At 32.1% G+C, this 27,362-nt stretch overlaps 2 protein-coding genes across 2 annotated transcripts in view; one reads left to right on the forward strand and one right to left on the reverse strand.

Annotated features, from left to right (window-relative positions):
* Positions 1 to 8,284, forward strand: part of LOC111626669 — a 57,412-nt gene extending 49,128 nt beyond the window's left edge. Inside the window, exons 4-8 of the mRNA XM_023370134.1 lie at positions 38 to 216; positions 1,311 to 1,503; positions 1,586 to 1,725; positions 2,097 to 2,289; positions 3,822 to 8,284. Coding sequence (XP_023225902.1) covers positions 38 to 216; positions 1,311 to 1,503; positions 1,586 to 1,725; positions 2,097 to 2,289; positions 3,822 to 4,141 — 1,025 coding nt within the window. The 3' untranslated portion in view covers positions 4,142 to 8,284. The remainder of the gene's footprint in view (positions 1 to 37; positions 217 to 1,310; positions 1,504 to 1,585; positions 1,726 to 2,096; positions 2,290 to 3,821) is intronic.
* Positions 8,285 to 14,426: 6,142 nt separating this feature from the next.
* Positions 14,427 to 27,362, reverse strand: part of LOC111626670 (PEST proteolytic signal-containing nuclear protein-like) — a 48,969-nt gene continuing 36,033 nt past the window's right edge. Inside the window, exons 4-6 of the mRNA XM_023370135.1 lie at positions 21,340 to 21,414; positions 17,900 to 17,952; positions 14,427 to 15,058 (exon numbers count right to left, since the gene is read on the reverse strand). Coding sequence (XP_023225903.1) covers positions 14,938 to 15,058; positions 17,900 to 17,952; positions 21,340 to 21,414 — 249 coding nt within the window. The 3' untranslated portion in view covers positions 14,427 to 14,937. The remainder of the gene's footprint in view (positions 15,059 to 17,899; positions 17,953 to 21,339; positions 21,415 to 27,362) is intronic.

Genomic DNA, 27,362 nt, shown 5'->3' on the forward strand with positions numbered 1-27,362 from the left:
TTATAATAAATATGATGTCTCCATTCTGTCAATTCAGATAGCCCCATTCCAGTTATAAGTTCAGTTGTTTCCCTTTCAACTGATCAAACAACCATTGGTATGGAAGATGATGAAGAAAGTCCAGAAGATGAAGATGATGATGAAGAACTTGATAGTGAAGAGGAAGAAAATGATGATGGAACTCTTGGTTCACCAGTTTTTATTGTTCCAGATGAGGTATGTACAAATAAATCCATGTAAAGATATAGAATATATTTGGTATATACTATCAGGAAATTTTTTATGTATTTCTATATGCGTAAAAATAAATTTATCGATCTACTGATGATAAATTTTCCAAATTGAGCTGATAAAAGACAAAGTATATTAGCATTTTATATATATTTATCTGTACTCTTGTTTTTGTTTTAATTCGTACAACTGAGCATAAAGTTGCTTGAGAGAATGTATCATACAGTAACACACAACAAAGAAGATGGATATACAGGCTTTTATTAATTCTAGAGTTAATAAAAGTGACTTTATGCTTTCCTTTGAATAGATATTTATGATATACAAGATTATCTTAGACAAAAATTGGTTTCATAGAACCCGCTTTGATTTCAGCTCCCTATAACCTCTAGATTCAAGTGTTTCAAACATTTTATAATGAAGAAATAACTCAATATCAAGAACTTCAAATAAATTAATGGATACAAGTTATTGTACACATCAGCCCACCAGTGGCTGAGTGGAAAACAACTGAACATTGATTTTGGTTGTGGGTTCACTTCTGACCAATGGGCTGGCTGCATAATTTTCCGAGTTTCCTTCACATGTTTAACACCTAGATAGGAGCAATTTCCCATAGAAAGTTGTCCTGGGGCATCCCTCTTAGTAGATCATTGATGTGTTGCTTTACCTTATCCCATATATCGAAGTAAAACACAGCTTGAAAACACTTGAAAATTACTAATATTTGGTATTATTTTTATGAAAAATTAAATATAATTTTATAACGAAACTTAAAAATCATCTGAATACATTTTCGCAAACTTACCTTTTGTGTTCATAAAATTTTATATAATCAAATATTTATTTTATAAAGATATTTTTAGTTTAAAAATTTGTTAAAATTATGTTTGAGATCCATCACTTTTAACCATAATATAGAATCAGAAGGTTTTTATTGATTTCACAAATAAGATTATACGTTGTTTGTATGTGTAAGTAAAGTCAAATCATGTTTTGATCTTACTTTATCTTTACATTTATTAGAAAATTAAGCAATGATTTATACATATGTATATATATATATATTTTTATTTTAGCTCCCAACAACATCCACATTCCCTTCTCCCAACCGTAAACACAAAATGAAAGAAACAATTCCCCGATCCGTTCACAGTCTTCTTCCTCAATCTAAATGTCCTCGGAATGATTATTCTTCGTGTCTGAAACCTGCTATGACTTCTGTAAGTGTATTATGCAAACCAAACATGTGTAGCGTTGGAGTCCAAGTAGGTAAGTATTGGTTACGACAAGAGCTATAACCAAATGTTTTCTATGACATATAATTTCTACTTGTAATCCCAAACTTTTCCAGGGCCATCTAATAATTATCCAACAGAAAATGGTATCAGTAACCCACAGAACTGCTTAGTTGAGCATAATCATGATCACTTAAATTCTAAGCTGTCAGATGATAACTTAGGGGATTACAAAAAAGATTTGATTCCTTTACAGGTAAGTGTAATTGTTATAGTACTAATATAATTTCATAACATAGATTATTGGTATAATCAACAGAATCAAATCAAAATAAAATAAATAAAATTTTGTTTTCCTTTTCCATTCTAAATACTATAAATAGCATGATAAAATTATGTATGCCATTTAAATTAAACATGAAAATTTTTGAAAGTCCAATACACATGAACATCAAAATTAAAACAACAGTTGGCACATAATTCTGTTTTGTTCCACATTATCATTTGTTGTAATCATACTTAATATGTATATATGTATGTGCATACATGTAAACTATATATTTTAAATGATTCTAAAATTATTCATTTTATTTTTAAAAATTTAATCAAGTATTTTTTTGTCTACAGATGGATATCAGCATTGATAGCAGTGCCAAACCTGATACTCAGATTTACAAAGCACCACCTAAACTTACTGCACCACCACACATAATAACACTCGACTCATTCCGTTTCGGAAGAATGTCCAGAAAAATGTCCTGGGATGAAGTCGCACAAAGAAGTAAACTGCAGACCATGTGGGCAGTGAAACTCTTTCGAGGTATATACATATACATACACATAAAAAAAAAATTTTAAGTATGTGTACAGGTATTTCTTGTATCTGATATATTTCATTCTTCAGGCTGTCAGCTTGGGTGATTTGTTTCAAATAGATGACCTGAAATTTATATTTGTGACTAAATCCTTATTTTGACAATGAATGACAAAATAGGTGATATCAATTTTTATGTATTTGAAGTGGTTGTTGTTAGAAGAAAAGGGCAATTTTAATTCTCTGATAGTTTCTCTCAGAACCATTTGTTTTGTCTATACTCACCACCTGCTATCTTAAACTAAAAAATGTTCTGCGCATGTGCTGCACAAATGTATTCAAGATAATTTAATGACACATTTCATATATTGGCTTCTCTTTTTCATGTTTTTCAAAATATTGTAACAGAGATTAGTCGGTATCTGATTATTTTTTAAATTCTTGTCTTTCTTGGAGTACTCGGGTTGTTATTGATGGAAAAGTAGCCATTACAGTTGACTTACAAAACAGTGCCATATGCCTTGGCCATAACCACAGAAATGCTATAAAATCAATATTTTATAATAGAAAATTTCTTAAATCAAAACAAACAAGAAAGTATACTTAAAATATTAAAATTATATTGAATTTAAATTTATTTCATTTTGTTTATGTTTGAAATATTAGAAACTAGTTTATGTGCAGGATAGTGATGATACATAAAATCCTGCAAGAAGAGAACATTTTTTGGAGTTTCAAGATGAGTGATGAGTGTAGAAAGTATTCATTAAGATGCGCTTTTATATCATTCCTTAAACATAATCGTTCACATTGTCAGTGCATTAATTTTTTTATTATATCAATACAGTGTTTGAAAATGGAGAAATCAATACTACAAAACCTTTTCTCTTTGAAAGAGAGATCATTTTATATGAAATATGATAGAATATTATGTTTAATTAGTGCAGGTGTGTAATTTTTTCTGCTTTACCAGTACAAAAAGGGCTTTTATCTTATTCATTATGAGCACAGCCAGACCCACTATCTTGTTGGTCAGGCAGACCATTTTTAGGATGGTAGCCAGATTAGCCAAAAAATTTCTGAGAATTTGATACAGTTTTTTCACATGATGGGACAAACCTGGATCATTCGTGTTAATGAGTCTAATATTGCTTATAATGCTGCATTAGGTTGTTCAGTTTTCAGTAAATTTTCAACAGGGACAAAGGAAAATTCAGGAGTTGCACAAAGTGCAGCTTTTTCTGAGCAAAACTGAGTTTCTCAGGTAGTAAAAAATTTTATAAGATATATTTTTTGCTTCCTACTTTCCTTGTAAAGATTTTTGGAGTCACTATTGAACAGGGATGATTAAAACCTCCAGATTCAGACAGTAGCTTACAAAGAAAGGAGTAAGGGCTACTTATTTTTTTGTATCCCTTTTGATGATGATTTACATATTTGTTATAAAAATATTCATTGCAGGAATTTTAGAGTTTTTTGCTCTTTTGAATCACTCTGCATTGCCCTAAATGCACTCATATTCTTACTTTGTCTTGCAGATTGGCTTCAGTGTCGAAAGAAACTTCAGCCGGATTTCGAAAATTTGCAACCGATCAAACTGGGAGAGATGCTTCAAGAATTTTACTCAAATCTAAAGAAGCCGGATGGCGACGATTACAGCGTCAGTACCTTTCACAGTATTCGTGCTAGCATTAACCGTTATCTTTCTCTTCCTCCCCATTCGAAACCCTTCAGTATTATACGAGGAAGTGAATTTCAGAATGCCAATGAAGCTTTCTTTAAGCGCGTCAAAAGTATTCAGCACAATAGCTGGTGCCCTCCGCAGATTACAAATAACCCAAATATTCCAAATCAGTAGACGTTTTTCTTTTTTAAAAAAAGAAATTAACCCAATTTTAAAAAAAAGGTCTAGAAAACGAGTTATATGCTGCACGAAGTAAAAAAAAAAAGAAGAAAAGAAAAGAAAAAGAAGCATTGGAACCGGTGGATTGATTCATACAGGACTTTTTTTTATACCATTAATAGCAAGTGTGGATGCAGAAAATCCACAATTTTCGTCAGTATTTTGAGAAGTGAGTGCAAATGCTTTTTGCTGTGTTGTTTTAGAGCATAAATCAATTTACCTGTTGCGATTATATGACTAAGAAATGGTAATACGCAGTAAGTAACTTTTTTTTAACACAAAGTAAAATTGTGTAAAGATACAAACACACACTGATTTCAATTTACTAAACAAACAAATGATGTTTTTTATTGTGCAATCGAATATTGGTGTTACCATAAAAAAATAATATCGTAAACTACGTAGAAAATTTACAGGAACATTGTCGTTGAAATAAGTCATAGTGATTTATATTGTTAACAAAACAATATTTAGTAATTTATATTTATCTTTACTAAATCTGTTTATAAAAAGCAAAACTTTTTTTATATATATATACTTACGATATATATATATATATATATTATATATATTTAATAATTTATTTAAGAATGACAGCTATGCTCCTACCTACCACTTAACACTTGACAGTAATTACATATTCGGATGATCCGTTAGACATTACAAATACAAAGGAAGACAAATGTTGGCCAATCAGAAACCATTTTAAAAAAATCTTTCATACTCATTGCTTCCAACAATCTTCCTCTTCATCACCATTTTATCGAACGAATTAACACGTCGGTAGTAGCATTAGTGTTTTTCATTTATACACTTTTTATTTATTATTATTATTATTAATTATTAATATTTTTTTAAATTAAAGCTTTAAAATTTTTTGTGTTTTTATAAGAAAAATATATATATCTCTTGCTAATTATTTTCCGTCCACTTCCGTGTCATGTGGCATGGGGAAGTAATTTTTTTATATGTGTATATTATTGTATCTGATGCAGTTTATCTTTTAATTTAAGACTACATATCCATTCTCTGTAGATTGAAATACTTTGTCTTTTCGCATTAGCTGCTTAATGGGTCGTTTCTGTTGCAGAGATCCTAAACGAGAACTTGAGATGCACGTTTTAAAATAGTTTTCCAGACGTGCGGCACGCTCGATAAACCCAAACGAATGGATTCACACATAACCAAAGTATCGCAGGTATCTAGTTTATGTTTGTGTTTATTACAAACAACAATAGTTGAATGGCAAAAAACACGATTACCATATTCCTCTATTGTGTTAAGACGCAGAAAAGTAGAAGTTATTTTTTAATAATATTGTTTTAAACCTTTAAATCTAAACTAAGCTAGAGGTGTCATACACTTTATAAGACATTTGAGCAAACAGGTATTACAATCAGGTTTTATTTAAAACACACAAAAGATAAAAACCACTTCCATCACCGCACACCCTGCCAAAAACTTATAAAGTCTAACTGACACTTCTGCCATAGATGCAATTTCAAAGCACAATATTACAGAGCACATACATACGAACAATTTTACAACAGCAAGAAATCTTTTGAACACATTCGATTGCCTGCGAATAGATAACAAAACCTACGGTCAGAGATGTTCTTGTATATAAAAAAAAAAAAAAGCATTTTATCACTTACATATTCTCATTTTATTATATTTGTCATTTTAACTCATGAGAGACGATTTAATTTAATGTTAGAAGTGGTGTGTTCGTCTTCTCCGAATAGCGTATGCTATCAGATCAATTTGAAGTCCAGAGAGTGTCAGAAATGTCTTCAACTTGACATAAAAGCATACACCATTCTGATGGAATGAAAACACCTAATTATTATTATTATTCGTTGCCATTATTTATTAGTTATGCTTTCGTAGTGTATAAAAAAAACAAGAGTTCATTCCATCTTTTGTTAACCGAGACGCTTAGGAGAGCCATGCAAATTTTTTTTTTTTTTTTTTAGTACACGGAGCTTTCAACGTCTGAGTATTGTGTTGTTTACGTTAAGTTTTTTTGTTTATTCGATGATATTTTTTTACATAAATATATATACATATATATATACAATTGCCTATTAAAACAGAAATGTATTTTTCACATTTCTATGGCAGCTGTAATCAAAGTTTTGCTAGCTATGCAAAATTTCTCTATCTCTCCTCTCTCTCACTCTCTGTCTCTGTTGGTACATTATTGCTTCATTCTTAATATCTGTGGTTTTTTTATTATATAGTATAGAGAATTAGTTATATTTAGAAGAAAAATATATTATTGTTTGTAATTACACCTCCTAATCATTAAGTTAAGAATCAAAAATATGATTCAGAATCGAGATTTGCATCGAATTTAGATATTCCTGAAGCGAAACTTGATAGATTTGTTGCTGTTATTCCTTCGCCAATTGTCAAAGATATGAGTTTTTCAGGCTGCAAACTAATTGTCCCATCCATTTATTGATCATAAGAGTTCAGAAGTACAGGTGTGACTCTCAGTTAATTTTCCTGGTCTTGATTGTGTATTTTCAATGCATGCAGATTAACTAAATTCGATGGCTAAATCAGCTGAGAAATTATTTTTTTAATTGATGACAGAAAACAAAAAAAAAATTGTTTATTTTTCTGATAGATCACGTTTCTAAACAAACACAACATGGGCAGCTGTTTTCGAACTTTTATTGAAGACATTTTTAAATATTTCAGTAGGGAATCTGATTTTGAATCATCTTTTTGTACTTGGACTCGACTGGATATACTGTGTTTTATTTACCTTCAGAAGTGTTGACCATGCAGAAAAAAAATACCTCTTTGGTCGAATTTCATTGGCAGTAAACAACGGGCACTTTTAAGTGGCAAGCAACTAAGCAAGCAAATTGGTAAAATAGAAATTGGCACTGTGTAAAATTGGCATAGAAATCAGTTCATTCGACCCACTTCGGATGAGTGAACCATTTGACTTTCTTGGCCAATTGACCAACAACGTTGCCGATTTCAAACGGACTAAGCAAACCAACGATATTGCCCAATTTGTACGACATGGGCTAAGCAAACCACTGACGTAGCCATTATGAAACGGGCTACGTCATTGGTTTGAAATTGGCTTGCCTAGGCTGTTTCATAAGAAACGGGTTACTTACTTATCCGCTCGCTACCCAGAAGCCGCCCATAATATTCCTTCCGATAAAATGGCTGCTCTCGGCTTCCTAGAAGAAGCTAAAGTTATTTAAACAGATATACCTCTACTCGTACACAAATATATGCTTTTGTAGTCCTTTTCTACTGTGATTTTGAAGTATGGTATAACATTTAGTAACCTCTGTCCCCCTCTGCAAAATCTTGGTCCAATTTATATATATATATATATTCTTGGTCGGCGTATGACGGAGACGCCCGAGCGACTTTCTCGACGGTGTTTTATAAAAACATAATTAATAATAATAATACATTAATTCCATAGCAGAGCAAAAAATTGCATAATAATTCGGACGAGAGAGAGAGGGATCCTCCGTCGAAAACAAGGAATCAATTTATGCCGCCATCATGTCTGGTACTGTCTGCAATTTAACTTATAAAGTGTTATAAATATATATATTAAAAAACATATTGACGCACGGTTTGCTCGCTTTTAGTGGTTTTTATGTTCATTGAAGAAAAATCCATAAGTTAAACTTTTTTGGTATTTGCAAACTATTATATTTGCATCGGTGGTGTTCAAAGTTCCAAAAGAAAAAAAAACTTCATACCTCATCTACACTTTGCTCGCTTTGCACACTCCTTGCCAAAGCTACTCTGTACACACACACCTCTGTAACTTAGCACCGGAGTGCAAGAACCGCGGCAGAGCAATGCCACCGCGGAGTTTTTGGCACACCTCCGAAAAACTTACCTCTTTCAAGGCAAAGCTTGCAAAACCTGCATATCACACTTTGGACACCACTAGTCAAAAAAAAAAAAAATTGTTGTTTAATGCCAATTTGGGCTTGCCAAATATATATTAATGAGTGCCAAAATATATATTTATGTGAACATTTTTTTTTTAATAATTTATTATTATTATTACTACAATATTTATGACTTGAGCGCCATCTGTCCNGCATAATTTGGCGGCCCCCGGCAAACTTCTTACGGACCCCCAGGGGGCCGCGGCCCCCCTGTTAAGAAACACTGCTATAGACCAGTGTTCCGCAATAAATAAAAAACTAAATACGAAAACTTTATCTTTCGTATTTCACTTTTCGATACGATATTCGGTTATACATAAATTTTTTTTTATTATATTCTGAAGGAAATATTGCATAATTTGGCGGCCCCCGGCAAACTTCTTACGGACCCACAGGGGGCCGCGGCCCCCCTGTTAAGAAACACTGCTATAGACCAGTGTTCCGCAAGCTTTTTCTATTCGTAGCACACCCATGACTCGACATGTCTCAACACGGCACACCAAAATGTCATTCCCATCAAAAGCGTATGATATGATACTATTAATAGAATTACGTAATGTCACTACTCTATTATTATTATTATTTTATTATTATTATTGTATAATCCCCGATGGCCGTCGATTGTAATCTTTCGACATTCGTTCGCTTCGAGTCGTAGTTGCGTTGTTCACGTTCCTGGCGATTGTTGTTGAATTTTTTTGTTTGCCCCATCCTCCTCCTTCCCTATTGAATTTTAATGGTAAAGATGCATCTTGAGACGAATAACCACATAATCAAAACGGCTCGATAATTGGTTACAGATTTAAAAAAATAAATAAAAAAAATTACAACCAACCGGTGCATAAGTATGCGATTAAGTTGGTAACAAAGAACGTCTTCAAAAAAAAAAAAAAAAAACATACTGGCATACACAAATATGCATTTAATGCTCTGGAACTTCACCGATGAATGTAAGATATTCCACAAATTTTTCTTTGTAATCATTTCAGAATGTGTAGAATTAGAATAGAAAGTGTAATCGTCAATTTATGAAATATCCAGTAGTGGTAATGAAGATGTGTCTTTTTTCATTAGTGTTTGTTGTATGTAAAAGTGGGCACAAAGTGTCACATTACCAGCATACTTGTCTTTCCACTCCTAGAGTGATGCGTAATTGTATGTAAATTGTTTTGGATGTCGACTTCATATATCTTGCTATAAACTAAAAGGAAAAAAAAATACAAAAAAAAAAAAACATTGTTGGGATATTCAGACTGTTAAACGTAACAGTTGAATTTTATTATGAAAGGAAAATTAAAAAAAAAAAACAACAACACGTGTTACTTAATAGATAATTCAGGAAGTTTCCGTATTTTTTGCTTCAGGAAAAAAAAATTTTGCAAACGTATGTCCGGTACCAACGAATCTCCGTTTTTTCCTTTTTGGATATCAGATTCCATTATTGCTTGTGTGGTTCGTAATTTTTGAATTATTATAAGACGTTTCGATTTATTTTTCCAATTGTTTAAGTTTATACCACACAACCAAATGCAGCAAAAGAGTACAAATTCATACAGCCAGTGTATTTTCATATTGTTATCGATCAGTTTGAACTCCTGATATGCAGTTGTATTCTTCCATCATATAGTTGTAACATTCATAATGTAGAACAGAAATAAAGTGGTATCATCATTATAATATGTGTCTCGTATGTTTATTTAATCTTCTACACTAGAAATTCCATCGGGTGCCAATACAATAAACATGTGTTTCGTGTGTTTTCTGGTTTTTTTTTTTAATACAGCAAAGTGACATGCAGGTGATGTATAAAGAGAAATGATCTCTTCTGCCGAGGGCCTCACTTTCTATGGGTTATTATTTAGGTGTTGGAAAACGTAAAAAAACACCCGGAAAACTACACGTGACGAGGTGCTAACCCATGATCAAGTAGTGTTTAGTGGTTTTATCCACTTGACTCGTGTGTTAAATTGTTTTTTACTCTGAATGCTGAGGGTTTTCAAATCTACCATAGGTTTGACCAGGCCATAATGGGAAAGCTGGGTAGTGTGGGATGAGACCCAACATATCCAAGATATACCACTCCAAAATATTTGTGGGATTCACCTGGATTTGATCTTGGGTCCTCCAAAGTGGTAAGCTGGTGCCTTAACCGCTCGGCCATCTGGCCTACTCCAAATATTAAACTGAATTTAGAGTTATCACAATATGCCATCATCGTGGACAAGATTTTTGACTAAATAATTCCTGTGGTGAGATGATCGAGAGGTTAGTATCATCCTACCATTATGGGGGACCCGAGATCAAATCAAGGTAGTTGAAAAACTTCAGAAACTTTTCAAGGATGGTTTTACCAGATATGTCATGCCCTCACCACCACCACCACCACCACTGTGAGCTTTTGGATGAAATATTGCGAGTAAGGACCCACGACTGCTGAACACTGGCTGGGTTTGGTAGTTGTTCGTGTTTCACCAACAAGCTGGTTACATGGAGTATTGTGGGTCTTTACATAAATAGGGAACAATTTCCCATAGTAATTTCTTCTAGGAGACATCTCCCCTTGGCTGATTGCCCATGTGTTACGTTGCCTCATTCCATCAATCTACAATGAGTATGATTCAGAAAGGCCTTTTTTGTAGTGCCTACAAGAAGGAGAATCAAAATTGGAAGAAAAGTATTAAATAACTAAGACTGAATTCTATTGTACATTTTAATAAATAATCAGTTTGGACGATTAATGAATGAAACCATCGAGTTCTATGGGAACAGCACAATGGACGCGTTGGCTGGTAGACACTTTAATGTAATTGGAAAATTTCGATGCATTTAAAAGAAATAATTTGAATCGTAAAGAAAATAGAATTGCAGGATCTTCTGTTTTGCATATTTGGCAGGATTTTTGTTACTAATCCCACTTTGTATTGGTAAGACTTGAGTTCCTTGTAAGCAAGCAAACCAATAGCATACTTTGTTTCATATGAAACAAATTATGCTATTGGTTGTCACTTAGAAGCATAGATGGCTTCTCGCTACACAAGATTTTATAGGAAGGTAATGAACTTGTGTCAATGCCGAGACAAAACAGAGCTATATTAGCTACGTCACGAAAGATTTTGTCTGACATTTTTCCAGTTCATCGCCAAGTATGGGCTTGCGAAGTAGACATAGAACGACATATCTTTTACGTCTACATGTGCGGTGGTGTCGAGTTTTCTGTGTAATAATAATAATATGATGCCATCAGAAATTTTAATCAAAGAAATTAGAAAATGTCCACATTTATGGAAAAGAATTGCGGAATTAAAACACCAAGGACAATACTTGCATCCCACCCTCCGTAGCATAGCACTTTCCTTGGCTTCGGCATAAATGCCCCTTGTTTTCATTGGGAGAATGATGCAAGCGTAATGTATCAAGTAGTCTCTTTGGCCATCTTAAATTCTTAAAACATAAACTACTCACCTTGCCTTATTTGTGATAATTAGAATTTTCGTCAATAGAAGGCGTCATTTAACTGAAATGGGGTCGACATGTTGAATCTTGAATGTGTGCTATTCTGCAGCCAAACAACGTAGAAAAAAATTTGTAAATCTTCAGTACTTTCAGAATAAAAAGGGTGCATATATATATTATATTGTTACATCCATTAGTGTTAATTCTGAGGTTATTTGTCTTCACTTAATTAATAGATTAGACATGTAAGATGCCATTTACTTCAGATTCGAAATGAGTAATAACCAGCACATTCTTTACTTTCTGAACATCTAGGTTGGACTTTAGACTGGGCAGTGTCCATAAAACAGAGAAAAATTACTTCTTGCACAGTATTTTGGACCGAAATTGATATGTAGGCCATTCTTGGCTCATTTAAGCCGTTTTGCAGATGTTGCATCTCAAAGTTGCCCTTACAAAGCTCCATAGACGGTGGCGCCTTGAACTCAAAAAGCGGTTAGCACCCTGCCATTTTAAGACTACATCCCTAGTAATAATTATATACGATCGACCTATATTGCCAAAGTTAGAAAATGTGCAGCCTTCGTATACAGCCTTAATCTTTATTAACTTAATCTGTTTGTTAACCCTGGCCTGATGGCCGAGGGGTTAACAAATATCCTCCATAAAGAATCAGCGTCTGAATAAATTTGTCATTATAGTGAATTTTTTTAAAGAGAGATGAGTTTTATGTACTGGCAATTTTCGTGCACATGAACAGCAACAAATGTGATTCAATCGTGCTAAGTGGAAAGCCAGCATAAAGGTTCCTTTAAACCAGGGGTCGCCAAACTTTTTTAACTGTCGATCCCCAACCACTTTCCAAAGCCTCACATTGACACCCATCGTAAAGTTTTATTACAAGTGTATGTGTATGAGCAAAAAAAAAAAAATGGTTGTGACCCCTTAGCCGCATCGACCCCCCCCAATGGTCGATATCGACCCCTGCTTTAAACTGTTAGGACCTCCTCTTGCGACATATGTAGCAATATGGTTGTGTATATAGAGGCACGTAAGCTACATTGTGGCCACTGCTCTAGATCACTTGAACTTGTAGATTGCCGAAGCTGGCATATCTTCTACTTCCACAAATTTAATCCATGGACGACAAATGTGAAGACTGGGTAGGCCAAGGACACGGTCTGCTGGAAAAACCTAGCCGTGCGTGACCGAGCATTATTCTACTAGAGAATGGCTGCAGTCCTGCTGGGTAAGACAATACACAGAAGGTGCAAGGATTCCCCAAACTTATCATTGTTTGTCAATGTCTCTTGCAGCACTACTAGGGGTGACCAACTGTCGTACAAAATGGCTCCCAGACTAGCACGTCGGCAGTGGATGCAGTGTTCACCAAAGTGCACGCTAGCAGTTTTCCTCATACTGACATCATGGTTGTCAGACAGACAATAACTGAACAAAACTGGGATTGTCACTAAAGATGATGTACTGCCAGTCCGTAGCAGTCGGTTGCTTCTGTTACAGTCGTGGACCAGTGTAAGCAATGACAATAATGTTTAATTGCAAATGACAAGATGTGCAGCAATTTCTGTAAATGCAAATTTGCCTCTGTTAGCCACTTGCCAATGGTACAGTACAGTAAGACACAGATGGAAGCCTCACTAAAATACTGTGTCTCCTGAGCCATTGCAGCTATTTGTGCTTGTCTTTACAATCAGACAATTCTCTTTTTGTGGTTTGCCAGGTGTCCAGAGCTTGCCCACCAAATATGTGACCTTGTGTATCCACTCCCAAGCAGGGCAGGCACTTCAGCAACCCACTTGATGACAGCCATCCTACTTCCTCAGTCCAATGATATGGCTGCCTTCAAAGTCAGTCAGGCATAATGTCATACAGGCACGCCCAATGCTTGAAAACCTCCAAAAAACAGGTAAATTGAGACTGAACTTTTTTATAGGCTACCGAGATAGTGAATCCAAGGCATTCTAGCATACAATTGGTCTACACTAAACATTTACACACATATCAATGACAGCATACAGATGTCAAATGGCTTTGAATTTTGTAATAATCTGGATAACTTTTTTTTGTTAATGATTATTACATAACAATTGGCTTTAATCCTTCCATTTCTTACATAAGTTTAATAACCAGAAGTTGAAACACTTAAGCAAATGACATTAGCCAATTTTTCTAGTATGAAGTTTCAAAATATGTCTGCAAGAAATTGGAAAATTTTTTGCTGACATATTTTCAGACAAAAACTGTACAATTGTTCTTTAATGCAAATGAAAAAGTTGTGTAGGAGACGCACTGGCTAAACATACACACACTGTATATATAAAAAACAGTATGCTGTGTATTACAATTAATGAAATTCAATTGATGAGACTACAATCTACTGGCATCTTGTCATAGGTCATACAAATATTTGGTCACACTTCTACCATACAGTCAAATTGTATGATAAAAATTGGGAGGTGTGTCATCTGCTTGAGAGTCTGACAAAATGCCCCGATAGCTCTCACAGGACAGCTATTGATATTTAATTTATTTACATACAAGTTCATGTAAATAAGTTTTCTAGTTGAATGTTTAAAATACACTAACTAAAAGAACTTTGCTTTGATGTCACGTACGATGATAAAGTAGAAGAAAGTATAGTTTCATCGTAAAAATATTTATTATCAACCAAATTATAACAAAGTAAACAGAAATTTTAGAAAAACACCAAACAAGAAGTTATTGTCACAACAATAATTATAACTAATCTAATAGAAATCACACCAAGAGAGAGAGAAAGAGAGAAAATTGCAAAACGAAATCAAAACGACCACAATTTGTAAAGTTTTTTACACCAGATATTGTTTATTTGAAGTAAATACAATATTTAATGTGATTTCGTACATGAATAACTATTCGGCGTGCTTACGACATTTAAGCATAAACATAATAAAAAGCTAGATTGGGTAAGATAAAAAAATGCACGTGGCTTACGAGTGTCGAGAAAGTTATACATCGCTACCGTATATGATGATGACATCCGCATGGAAAAATAACGACAATTTGAAAAATGAAAGCCAAAATATACCGACCGAGTTCGAAAGCTAAGTAGAATGGTGGTAAGAAAATTAGAAAATTTTGCAAGAAATTTATGTACACTCGTCATCGTAAACGATTTATGTCGTCTAATTCGATTACTCGGTATGAGAGACCAAATCGGAACCGGAATTTAAAACGATATCCAAACTTTAAATTACGGAGTTAGAGTGGCGTCTACGGCACCGACCTCTCAAGACTGCAACGTGCCATTTGGTCGCTCAACCGAAATGATATGTACCGTCGCTCCCTACGCTATTTGTCGGCGACCTCCTCCATTTTCTGTCTCAGCTGTCTCTCGAACACTTTCTTGGCATCGCAGAATCCCTGACGCGTCTTCCCGTAAGAATTTGGTCCTGCGGAAGTTGGCGTGTCTCTGAAAAAGGAAAGAGTAATTGCATACGTAAATCACGAGTGTATTTACTCATATTTAAATGATTTAGCAAATTCTAACTCACAATGCCACAAAATTCATTGGTTACATTACTGAACTTTAATATTAGAAACAGTTTTAGTTTTGTTCTTCCCATATTTTTTATCATGGCAAAAGGCAACTTGTAAATCTTTCAAAAATACTTCCACGTGCAATGGTACAATTTCTTCATCCAGAGTTTAAAAAAAATCAATATTTACTACAATCTAGGAAATATTTTTCATTACAATGGAATTACAAACCCCATAATATGCTGTAAACGTTGTGTTCACTTCTGTTGATACTGGGGATACTTTCAATTCTTTCATGATTATCAGTATGATTTGTTTTATTATTTAGCAAATGGCTATCTCTACAGCTAAACAATGGTGTAAAAAAGGAACACCGATACATGGAGGTAGAATGCCCTGCCATAGTAAAGCAATATAATCGGCACTTGGGAGACATTAAATCATGCAAATGAATGATCTGGTACCACTGCTCTGCTGCAAGAACAAGAAAGTGGGTTGTATGTGACCTACATTACATTGTTGAAATGGCTCACTCCAGGAATGGGCACATGTACCAAGCTTGATATGCCAATGACTTTTTTCTGGCATGCAATCCAGAGCTCACACTAAGAAAGTAAAAGTAAATATCCAACAACTTTTTATATTTTGTTTCATGTTTTATAAAAAGTTTATTGGGTGTCTAAAAGTATATATATATGTAATTTTGATTATTTGTAAAGATTCTTTCAATACTCAAAAGACGACAAATAATAATATACTCCCAAAAATTTTGCATCACAGATTTGGCAACTTCGGCATACACATTTAAAAGTGTTTCCTGCCCCTGGCTTGCCCAAATCTGTGGTAGAAAAACGTCATGAACATTTGTTAGAGGTTTAATATTCAAACAATTCTTGCACAAGTTCTATTTACACCTTACCGAGCATCTAATCTACAGAAATAATTGTATGGATAGAAGAGAGAGACTTCTCATAAGGCAATCATCAGTACACAACAAGCTGCAGAAGGTTGTTTGTGGTCTTGACTTCTAAATGCATAAATAATGACTAAGTGTCATTTTTGTCAACACCAAAAAATGCTGGCCAATGTCGCTTTCCAGAGTGCAAACGAGCATATAGGATTAAGCAAGACTGTGCGACGGCAAGAAATCATTTTTTCAAATTTTATAAGATAAAATAATTGCACTGTTGTATGAAAATAAAACTATCAAACAAAAACTTTCAATTTATAGTATTTTTATCACATTTCCCTGTTCATGGATGTCCATATTTGGATTGTGGATCCACATATAAACATATAAACACTGCAAAGCATAGCATTAGTGGGATTAAAAAGCATTAACCAGAGACCCTAAATGATCCATGACAAACAAAAAGTAAAGTGCATGCAGAAAATTGCACCGGTACTAAAAAGATTATTTTATTTTTTTTACTATTCAATGATTGATAGCTAAATTACTTTTTTATGATGGAAATATATGACTGTCATTCATTTATCAACATCTACTTGCAATTCAAAATAACTCTCTTTCTCTTAAAGTTTATTTTTATATTACTGTTAAAATGAAGTATAACAATTAATATAATAGAAACAAAGTATATCAATATTGACATAAATTTCATAAACTGTTTTATAAGTGAAAATCCAAAATAAACTACATAACTGACAGTTTTTACCATTTAATACATTGCAAGGTGCAATGTAATGTATCACTATAAAAAGTGCATGCAACATTATATTACAGTGATACTTAGTACTTCAAATGTTCAAGAGATCATATTTAATTAAGAGAAATTCAACCCAGAGTTCAAACTATGCTTCTACACTTGAACTAATAAAAACACCTAAACACCAAAAAACCAGCAAATGATGTATATATATTTAAACAAAACAGATGTTTTCTACTGTTTTAAATAGTCATCTTCAGGTTTCTGCAAACCTGAAGATGACCTACTCCCTATTAACCATGAAACTGAAGAAGTGTGTGAAGTAACTAAGCCTAAGAGGAAGGTTGTAGTATCGATAACTGAGGTGAAAAAGGAACTTATCACAAAGCATGGAAGCAGTACATGTTTGGTGAATCTGGCAGCCATGTTTAAGATGCCAAAGTCAATGAAGTGCACAATTCTTAAGAATAAGGAAGCAATAAAAGCAGCAAATGTCACTAAAGTTTGACAATGTCGACCTCCGGGTGATTGCATGTTGCTGAGATTGAAAAATCCTCGTATAGATAAACGAGAAGCATTTGACTAGTGATATCATCTCTGAGAAAGCCATGCAAGTGACTTTAAGAAATGGGACATCATCATTCCTCAACTACAGTACAATAAATACAATTTTCATATTATTATACAGTATTTATGTATTTTATTTATTGTTTTCGTGTTTTAAGTTATTATTTAAGGCATTTATTATTAACTGTGTATATCTTAAATTATGTATATTTGCTATTTAAGTTTATCAAAATGGGTTTATCAAACTTAGGGTCTTGTAATTGATTAATTCACTTTCCATTATTTCTAATGGAGAAAATTGATTCAGATTTTGAACATTTTGGAGTTAGAATGGTCCCTGAAATGAAATGAATTCGAAATACAAGGCACCAGTGTATTTTATGGAGAAATATCAGTGTGTCGTTTGATTCAAAAGCTTTAATTGCAATTCTTTTAAATATAATCACCAAAAAAGCGATTCAAATAATTACAAGAACATGGAAAATAAACATGTAATTTTCTTATAAATCTTGCACAAGTTAGATATGTAAAACTTTTACCTTCCTATGTTCCTCATTCTCATTTTTGCTTCTGGAGGCATTTCTTCCTCTTCCTGAAAAATAATAATTTTTAATACAACAAAATATGTAGATTATTTTATAGTAGTTTAGGTTTTATAAAATAACAAAAGTTATATTTAATATGGGAGAGTCAAAATGACCTATCCTTCTAGACATAAAGAATTTTCTGTCTTCCTACTATTAAAACATCTTAAAAAATTACCAATCAAATAATTAAACAAAATCTATTATTGAGCTACATTTTAACTAATTAAATGTACAAATGCTACTTAATTTAGGCTAAAAATACACAATTAAGTTGCTGTCTTGTGCTAAATTTAATAATTAGGAACAAATAAATGTAGAACAATCCAAAAGCAGAGAATCCGGACCTAAAAGAAATTAAAGGTAAGATGGTGTAAGCAATATTGATAATTCTGCAGCATTTAAATTTTAGAGATACAAAGATGGACAAACTCTTGAAAATATAATGAGAATATATTACTACGTATAATAGATTTCAATTAAATATCACAGATCTTGCAGTCTCCTATCATCCTTCATAATTCCATAATAAATTGTATCGAGATCATCATCGTCACACCTTTCAGATTTGAATTCTTCAACTATCAGTGTGTTCCACACAGTGGTGTAGCGTAGTGGGGACAGCAAAATTTCACAATAAATAATAATAATATCTTGTAAAAATTTGAACCATTTCATTTCACATTTTTGTCGCCCCTACGATTCGGACCAATTGAAATGATCACGGAATTTTTCATTACTTATTCAGTGACGAAACTGAATTTTAGTCTTTTAAATTGAGATACCTAAATAAGGGGGCGTGAAATTTTCCTCCATCCCAGGAGGCTGAAACCCACACTACGCCACTGGTTCCACAGACACTTTACAGCAGAGTATTTCATACTGTTCTTCTGCACTGACAGTACATTTCTCACTAATTCTGTTTGTGTCACGTAGAACCTCTGACAAAACAGTGAAACATGATTTTCCAACATTTAGTTGCATTTTAATAATTTCTGCATTTAAGCTATTCAGAGATTCCATGCATTTGTACTTGACAGGCTCCTTATCAATCACTTTCTAAGAAATTGTTGTCACTTTTGGCATGTATCAATGATTTCTTAGAAATAGTACAAATTCCATAACAGTGACAGCACGTTCTAATCTGCTACTTTAAAACCAGCTTTCACAGCACCACAGATTACATGTAAGTCACATCTCCCCAACCTGACAAATGATTTTCCAACATTTTGCATTACCAAACGATCTGGTTTCTTCAGAAAACTTATATTTACATTTAATCCATCCATAAAGATGTGAAGAATTTTTTCTAGATTAAGACGAATGTCCAAGAGACCGCTGAGAAATGCAGACAGAAAAAGATCAATCTCCTATACTGTGATCCAGAAAGACATTTAATATCTGATCATTCACTGTTGTCTCAGTACTTTATCACAAAATCCATTTGTTCTTTGAGCAACTTTGTTTAGCAACTCATCGAAGGAAATTCCAATAATATTGCAACTTATAACAGAATCAACCAGCATTTCTCTGAAATAGCAGGATAGGTTATAATTTATTATGCAAGAAGCTTTGCCTGAATTCAATTGAAATTGTGTAGCTGTAACACTGACAGTGAACATTTTTTTTTGAAAAACACGAATTAAGCTGTAACTTTTTTTTTCTTCACAACTGCCAATACTCAAGTTATCTTTGCCTTTGTCATGTTACCTTGTATCGAGAAAGGTGTTGGCGTGCCAATAGGGAACATTGATTTGGCGATAGACCGTTCAGTTGCGGAAGATAAGTAAGACCAGTAATGAAGATGCTTCACACATTTCGTTGCCACCAGAAGAGTTTGAATTTATTTTTGGAGTTAAAATCCCTATAAGAACTTCTCATGTGCAACACATATTATGCCTAATTTTGAATTATTTTAAAATACAATCTTACAATGCAATAGAATAAGTAAGTAAGTCTCATTATATACGTAAAAATTAAACAACCCATTAGATACGATTGCGCAAGTTTTAAAAAACTGCCTTAAGAACTTGGTCTCTAGCTATAAAAAAATAATAATAATAAAGTCAGTGAAAAGCGGGAAGCAGATATTAATTACCGAGTCTAGACCTAGCTTGGGTCACTTTAAAATTCTAAGTAATTCCAAAAATAAAAATGTATTATTGAAATCGTTTAAAGTGAACATTTATGTAACTTTTCTGAACTTTTTAAAATAATTTAACCTTAAAATAACACAAAAAGTTGCTTTAGAAGCTAGAGAAAATGGCCATGATGGGAAAACAACTTTAATAGTACAGGACTTTATTGATAAATCTGAAATTTTTCATTTTTGAAGTATTTTTTGGTGTTCATTACTTAAGTTTTTCCCTAACTGAAATTTTTAAGCCTTACAAAGATTTGTTAAATCAAGAGTTGATGCCCGAGCAAAGTTTTCCCTCATTATATGTATATTATAATAAAGTTTTGTAAAAGAGAGATTTGTATGTCTAGTGGTATCCCTCAATAATAAAAATGTTTCAATAAGAAAACAAAGTTTGGTATGTATGTTGACTTGTATCGCATCACTTCTTGCCGCCTTTAGATGGATGTACTTGGCCAGCCACATAGTCGACAAATAAAATCAATGTTTTTGTTAACCTTTTATATGTAATTATTTGAATATAAATAAAATTAAACAAACATTCTTCTCTAGTTCTGTTGTGTCTAGAAAAAACTTAGTTCCTTCTATATTTTTTAAATTGTGTTAAAATACCATCTGCCATCTTCACTGTAATTGAAATTATCTATTTCTTAATTATTGGCCTATCATCAGCAAACGCTTTAAATATTTTACATAATATTGCAAAGGCGTGGCCTCTATTAAAAGGTCGTCTCTGCGAAGGAAAAACTGTTTTGTTCCTGGTAATTGGACACGACATACTTTCTTCTATATTTTTATACAATATACTAATACTAATAAAATATTTTGAATTATATACTGACGTTACAGGAAAATCCCTATCTTTATCCTCCAACAAAAAATAATTAATTACACAAAATAAAGCTCAAAGATAATTTTTTTTATGTTGAATAAAAACACAGTTTATAGTTTCGAAACCATTTATATTATATAATTACGTTACTAATTAAGACAATAGAAAGAATTAAAAATTAGATAAACAAAAATACTAAATTCCAGCAATAAAACATTTTATGACTAGCATTTTGACCATAGTGTAATGATACTTTTCTTAATGGCTTTAATTTTTGAATTTTATATACTACATTCCTGACATGTTAACGTTTAATCAGTTTATAATGAAAACGGAGATGTAAAATTAGTGAAACAGGAATCAAATTTTATTTACAACCGTTTCTAATTAATAAAATTTTAATTTTAAAAAAAAATTACATACGTCACTGTCTTGTCTGAAAGCTTCAGCAACTGAGGCACTTGTTTCTTTTAGTGCTGGTGTCGAGTCCTTCGATTTCTGCAATAATTAAAAAGTCAAATTAGAATGACATTTCGCTTAAGTAAAGAAAGAAATCAGAATTTAATAAAAACAATTTTATTATTAAATCATCTTATTTAATTTATCTGTCAATTAACTCCTACAGGAAATGCATTGTAACGTATATAAACAGACAAAAAAGTTGTGCAAAATTGCCATTTTGTTCAATTTTATGGTCATCTATTTCTGTAAATTAATATTTTTTTAATAAGATAAAATCACTTCATTATATAAATTAAAAAAAAAAAAAAAAAGCATCTATTATTCTAAAAATCTAATTACAATTGACTATTAGAAGCAATCAATTGTGAAATGCTATGAAAGAAAGTAAATATTGACAATAGAGAAAAATGAAAGGACTCTCGAAGAATAGAAGAATTAATAACGGTAAATAATGTTAATTGGAAAATAATTAGAAAGCAGAAAGACATTTGGACATCAGATATTTTAATCAAATATTATGAATAGAGGTAAAAGGACGAAAACAAAAAACATTCCGAGCGTTCATCGCAAGTTTAATTCGATTAAAAATAACAAAAAAGTCTGACGTTACATTAAAAAAAAAAATAGAATTAAAAGTTCTGTTTGCTCTTCAAAGATTTTTATTAAACTATTTTTTTACATTTTATGCTTTTTTTAAAGATGTTTACTGAGATAAGCTATTAAATTGAAATATTTTTCAATTACGTACCTCGAAGCCTGTTACTGGCGTGCAATTAACCTCAAAAAATGAAAAATTAAAATTTCATAAACGTTTTCAAACCTTCAATGGTTCTTCTTCAGGCAGCGATAAATTTCCATTAGAATGCCATTAAATACGAATATTATTCGAATACGTGTTAGCCGATGAATTTTTACCAGGCATGCGCACTACATAGGTAGCAAATGACAAGAATTTATAGCACTTTGTTCACTAGTTAATTGCACACCTGTAACAGGCTTCGAGGTATGTAATTGATTATATTCCGGTGTTGGCTAAGGTGAAGTTATGAAATATTTTTCGAAACTGCACATGTTATTTGTGAAAATGATTATTCAGATATATTGGAAGTATATTATAACAAGATATTTTGATGTGGAGTTAATTGTGTTCCTCTAATCTTCTTTTAAACATAGTATAAATTAAGAAGGCAATTATTATTCTATTAAAAACTTTCTTAACAAATCACTCATACTTTCCGAATTTTTAAATTAAGAGATTTCGCCTTATCTGAATTAAAATCATTCAAAGATTACTTTTAAACATTAAAATTTAACTATGAGAACAGTAAATACTATAACATTATTATCAAAAATTACATACTGGTAACAAAATCACTTAACATATGAATGTGCTCCAGAAGAGTCTTAAGCTTAAATTCTGCTTATGGCGGATGTCATTTTATATCTTTCGATCCAGATTAAGGAAAATTTTTGTCAATTTAAAGCTTCTGAAGATGAAGAATTCAAATAATTAGCCAAAAGCTTCATTGGTGCCATGGAAGACGGTCAGATTTATACTTAGAAGTCATTATTCATTCACTCTTCAGATAAAATTTAGTTTATTTTTTCAATGTGATGAGAAAATCTCAAATATTAATCTCTCTCTATAGAATAAATTCTGGTCAAATTGTGGTTTTAATGTATTATAATGAATCAAGACACATTCTTATTCTAAAACCGCACGTGAAAGGTCTCCACTTGAATGATATAAATCATATGAATGTATAATAAACAGTTTATTTATACAGGGTCACCCCTTTCATTCTAAAAGTACTGAAAAAATATATTAATTTGGTTAACATAGTCACTTAGTAAGTCAAGTATAGAGAATTGGATGGAATTTTTGACATTTTCAAGGTCACTTAAAATAAAATCACTTTTACTCCTTGTCAATTTAAAGTCCATTTTTAAAAGGAACATCTGTTTTCTAAATTATTAATCAGCATTGTGTAAACAGTTTAAAATAATTAAATGGTATTGTATAACTTTATCATCAGAACTTCTACATTACTTCTGTTTGTTAAAGTTACTACACAAATGACCTCGAAAATGATTTTCAAGGTCAACAAAAAGGTTCCATACAATTCTCCGTACATGTATGATTTCCCACATAAACGTTAAAATTTATATATATTCAGTAATTTTTAAATGAAAATGGAGTAAGGACTTTTGACTCCTGTATGTAACTATTGTAAAATTTATATCAGTCTAGTTCAATCCATGTATAACTTGATAAGTAACATCTAATTTTAAAGGTAATCTGTGCCCAAAATATTTTCCACAAACATACTACAGGCGAAATAACCTTATACTTCTCAAGAATTATTTTGTATTCTACATTTTTCTCTTCACTCATTTTCATGTAACAAACTAAGCTATCCTCAAATATCCTGCCGACCAACTAAAACGAGATGATCGCCAATCCAGTTTTGTGATTAATCAGTAACATCTTATCCTGATTGATTCCTGTTACGTTTGCTGATATTGATGTCTTGCACAAATGGCAAAACTCCATCAATCCTGTCTTTAAATAATTAAATCAAATTCTTTCTTTAATAATTATGAGAAATAAAATAGATTTTATTATTTTTTCGTTGTTAGAATATGTTATCATCATCAAACAACAATCGGCTGGATTATCTACTGGGATATATTATGGGTAAAATAGCCTGATATATAGCTCAATAAATAATCCAGAAGATCATTTGGTAATAATAGTGCATTGGGTTGGCAAATATGTTAGAATACGGTTTCCAAATATTTATTTTTAATTCACACTTCAAATTTAAATTGTAATTTAGTAAAACTTTCAAAGTGTAAATACTGTTCATAAAAATAAATTTTTAAACTACTTTTATAGAATTGCTTGATAAAGATTGCTCTCCTACTTCAATATCCTATGAAGTATACATCTAGAAACATGTGGCCATCACTATTCAGTAGTTACGAGTCAAGACTGTATGCAAAACATTTCAGTTCACTGCACCTCAGTGCACTTTTTCCTCACCAAAGCATGTTCTGGAGAACGCCCTGAATTCACCAACTATCGTAAGTGATCTCTTGCCATATAGGGATTTTCAATTCTTCCAATGTTTGAGAATAGACTTTCTCATTTATCAAGTCTCAGAGGAAAAAAAGTTACACAGTGATAAGTTGAGAATATAGGCAGCCATTTTTCCTTATTGTTCCTTCCAGAATAAAATCACTGTGGAGTTGAGCAAGTGAAAAAATAAGTTTAGCAAGTCATTCCGTCTTAGTAGATCACAGTGTCTAGTGCAGAAATACAAAATATAACTTTAAAACTGTATTTTGTATGCAGATGGTTTTGTGTGAGCCAACCTGTATATATAACAGATATCACTTTTACACAATCAAAATACCAAAACATCCAGCGACATTTATTGAAGAAAACTAACGTTTTCAACTACTTTTAGTAGTCATCATCAGATTAGAATAAAAGAACAGGAATTTGAGCATAAATTTCAAATGTATTGAACATGCATTTAGTTGAATGAAGTAATTTTCATTAATGCTGTTTACAAATGAAATTCTTGTATTAATTGACATTAAAAAAAATGACCTCCATGCTTGTAATAAGACATCATAATCTTTATAGTTTATGGCCAGGTTCCATCTGTTGGCTCTATATATCCCAAGTTTCTCTAATCCCCTAAGATGAGCCTTGTCACTAGTGTGATGTATCAGATGTGCTTCATTGAAAGAAACTTGGACTTTAGTTATCAGTTGCAAAGGCTGCTAGAGCCACGGAGACGAGACCCTTTTTGATTAAACTCTTGTGCTCTTTTAGTTGAAGATACAGTGAATGAGAGGTAGGCCCTATGTATTGAAGTTTGTAACAAATTATTTTGTTTAATCATCAACTAGCTGTATCATAGCCTGAATATGGTCTGGCAATGGTTATTTGTTTAATTGTAATTTGATTAGTCACAATTTAAAATGCAAGTTTCTCTTTGAATCTTTTACCATGTAGAATACAAACGAATCCAAACAGATATAAAATAAATTCAAGAATACTCACTCTTCTTAACAAGATTTCATATAGACTAGTGGCTAGATTGCATCACCAGAAAAGAAAGGAAAACCAGAAAGGACGAACAAAGAAGAAAGTTGGTGTGGCCTAACCCAACCTCTAGACTTCTCCAAAAGGATAAGAGAATTCCTATCATTAAATAGAATTCTGTGGAGTGGATGGTAAGTGTTCATTTAAATGGTTTAATAACTTTCTAGTTGTGACAGAAGTTACTAGAAAGTTATTAAACCGTTTAAATGAACACTTACCATCCACTTCACAGAATTCTATTTAATGATAGGGATTCTCTTACCCATTTAGAGAAGTCTTGAGTTTATAACCCAACCTCTCTGAAACCACATGAACTGACGATGGATAAGGAATCAACGAAAATGAAACCATCAATGGAGAAAGCTACAGTCAAAAACTTAATTTAATTTGCATCAATATATCCTCGTACGCTAATTTAATAATCATTGGTTACACTTTTTTAACTGCTTAATTCCACTTCCAACTTTTAATACATTTATTTCATTCTTTTTTTTTTTTTTAAAACTACCATTTTAAAATTCTTTGATAAGATTCTAATACTTGCAACTGAACAATAATACAAATTTTAAAATTTAAATTAATTGCTAGATGATTATTTTTTTATTTAATTTCATTAATGTGGCAACATTAATTGATGTTTATTTAAATTATTTAATTCAAACAAGTTCTACAGATTCCATATTCTCAAACCGTTTGATTTCATTATAATGCCAATTATAAATTTTATAAGCTAAAAATGAACAAAATGAGATCAAAAATGCTATTTTAAAATAATAATAATCTCCTGGCTACTTAAATTGAGTTGTGTATTCATTGAAATGACGATTAAAAACACAAGCAATATCACTGAATTTTGACCAGGCTCTCGGAATTAAAACCCAGTTTGCTTATCAACATATCAGGCTTGACTTACATGTAATTGTAATAACCTATAAAGGCATTAAAATTAAAATTCAAAGAAACTACAAGCCTGTTTAATCATCAAGAATGATGTGGATCTAATTTTTTCAGTCTTGTAGACCATAAACAATAAAATTCACACTTTTCTCACAACTTCCAGTTTAAGAATTTAATAAGTTTATAGACCATAGTTGGAATTCTTTACTGATAAATTCAAATAACTATTCTAACTAGAATATATATATTCAAGATGATCAAATAAAGCAAAAAAAAATTTAATATGTAATTACAATAAACTAAACTAAATATTAAGATATTAAATAGAATAAGAGCATATGCATATTGTTAATCAAGAAATACTTCCAAGAGCGGTGGCAAATGTAGCTGCGTTTTAGCATTCAGACATTCACCGGAAGCTTTCTACTTGAATATTTCCATTACAGAAGGGATGGAAATATTTTTGTGCGCAAACCTGTATATTCAATGATTAAGCAGTTTTCTTTCCTAAGAACTTTGTTAGAAAACATTCCTAGAAAACAAAACAAAACTGCACAATCATTCAAAATGTTTTACAATTTCTTATAACAGTCTTAATTACTTTGTTTTGTACTGTTCCATTTTAAGTTGTTTTGTTTATTAATATTTTTGAATGATTTTTAACTTGATAATTTGTTTGTTCTATTTGTATTCTGTACTCTAAATGATTTATTACAAATAAAAAAATTCACCCAGTGGCTGAATGGATAAAACCACCAAACACTGGTAATTGTTGTAGGTCAGGGGTCGCCAAAGTGGTCAATGCAACATCATTGGGGGGGTTGATGCGGCTAAGGGGTCACAACCTTTTTCTTTTTTTTTTGCTTATACAGAGACCACAACGTTTTTTTCTGCTCATACACATACACTTGTAATAAAACTTTACGGTGGGGGTCAATGTAAGGCTTTGGAAAGTGGTTGGGGGTCG

This window comes from Centruroides sculpturatus, unplaced genomic scaffold (genome assembly GCF_000671375.1).
Source record: "Centruroides sculpturatus isolate CEXI.00-Female unplaced genomic scaffold, Cexi_2.0 scaffold490, whole genome shotgun sequence".
NCBI classification, from domain to species: domain Eukaryota; kingdom Metazoa; phylum Arthropoda; class Arachnida; order Scorpiones; family Buthidae; genus Centruroides; species Centruroides sculpturatus.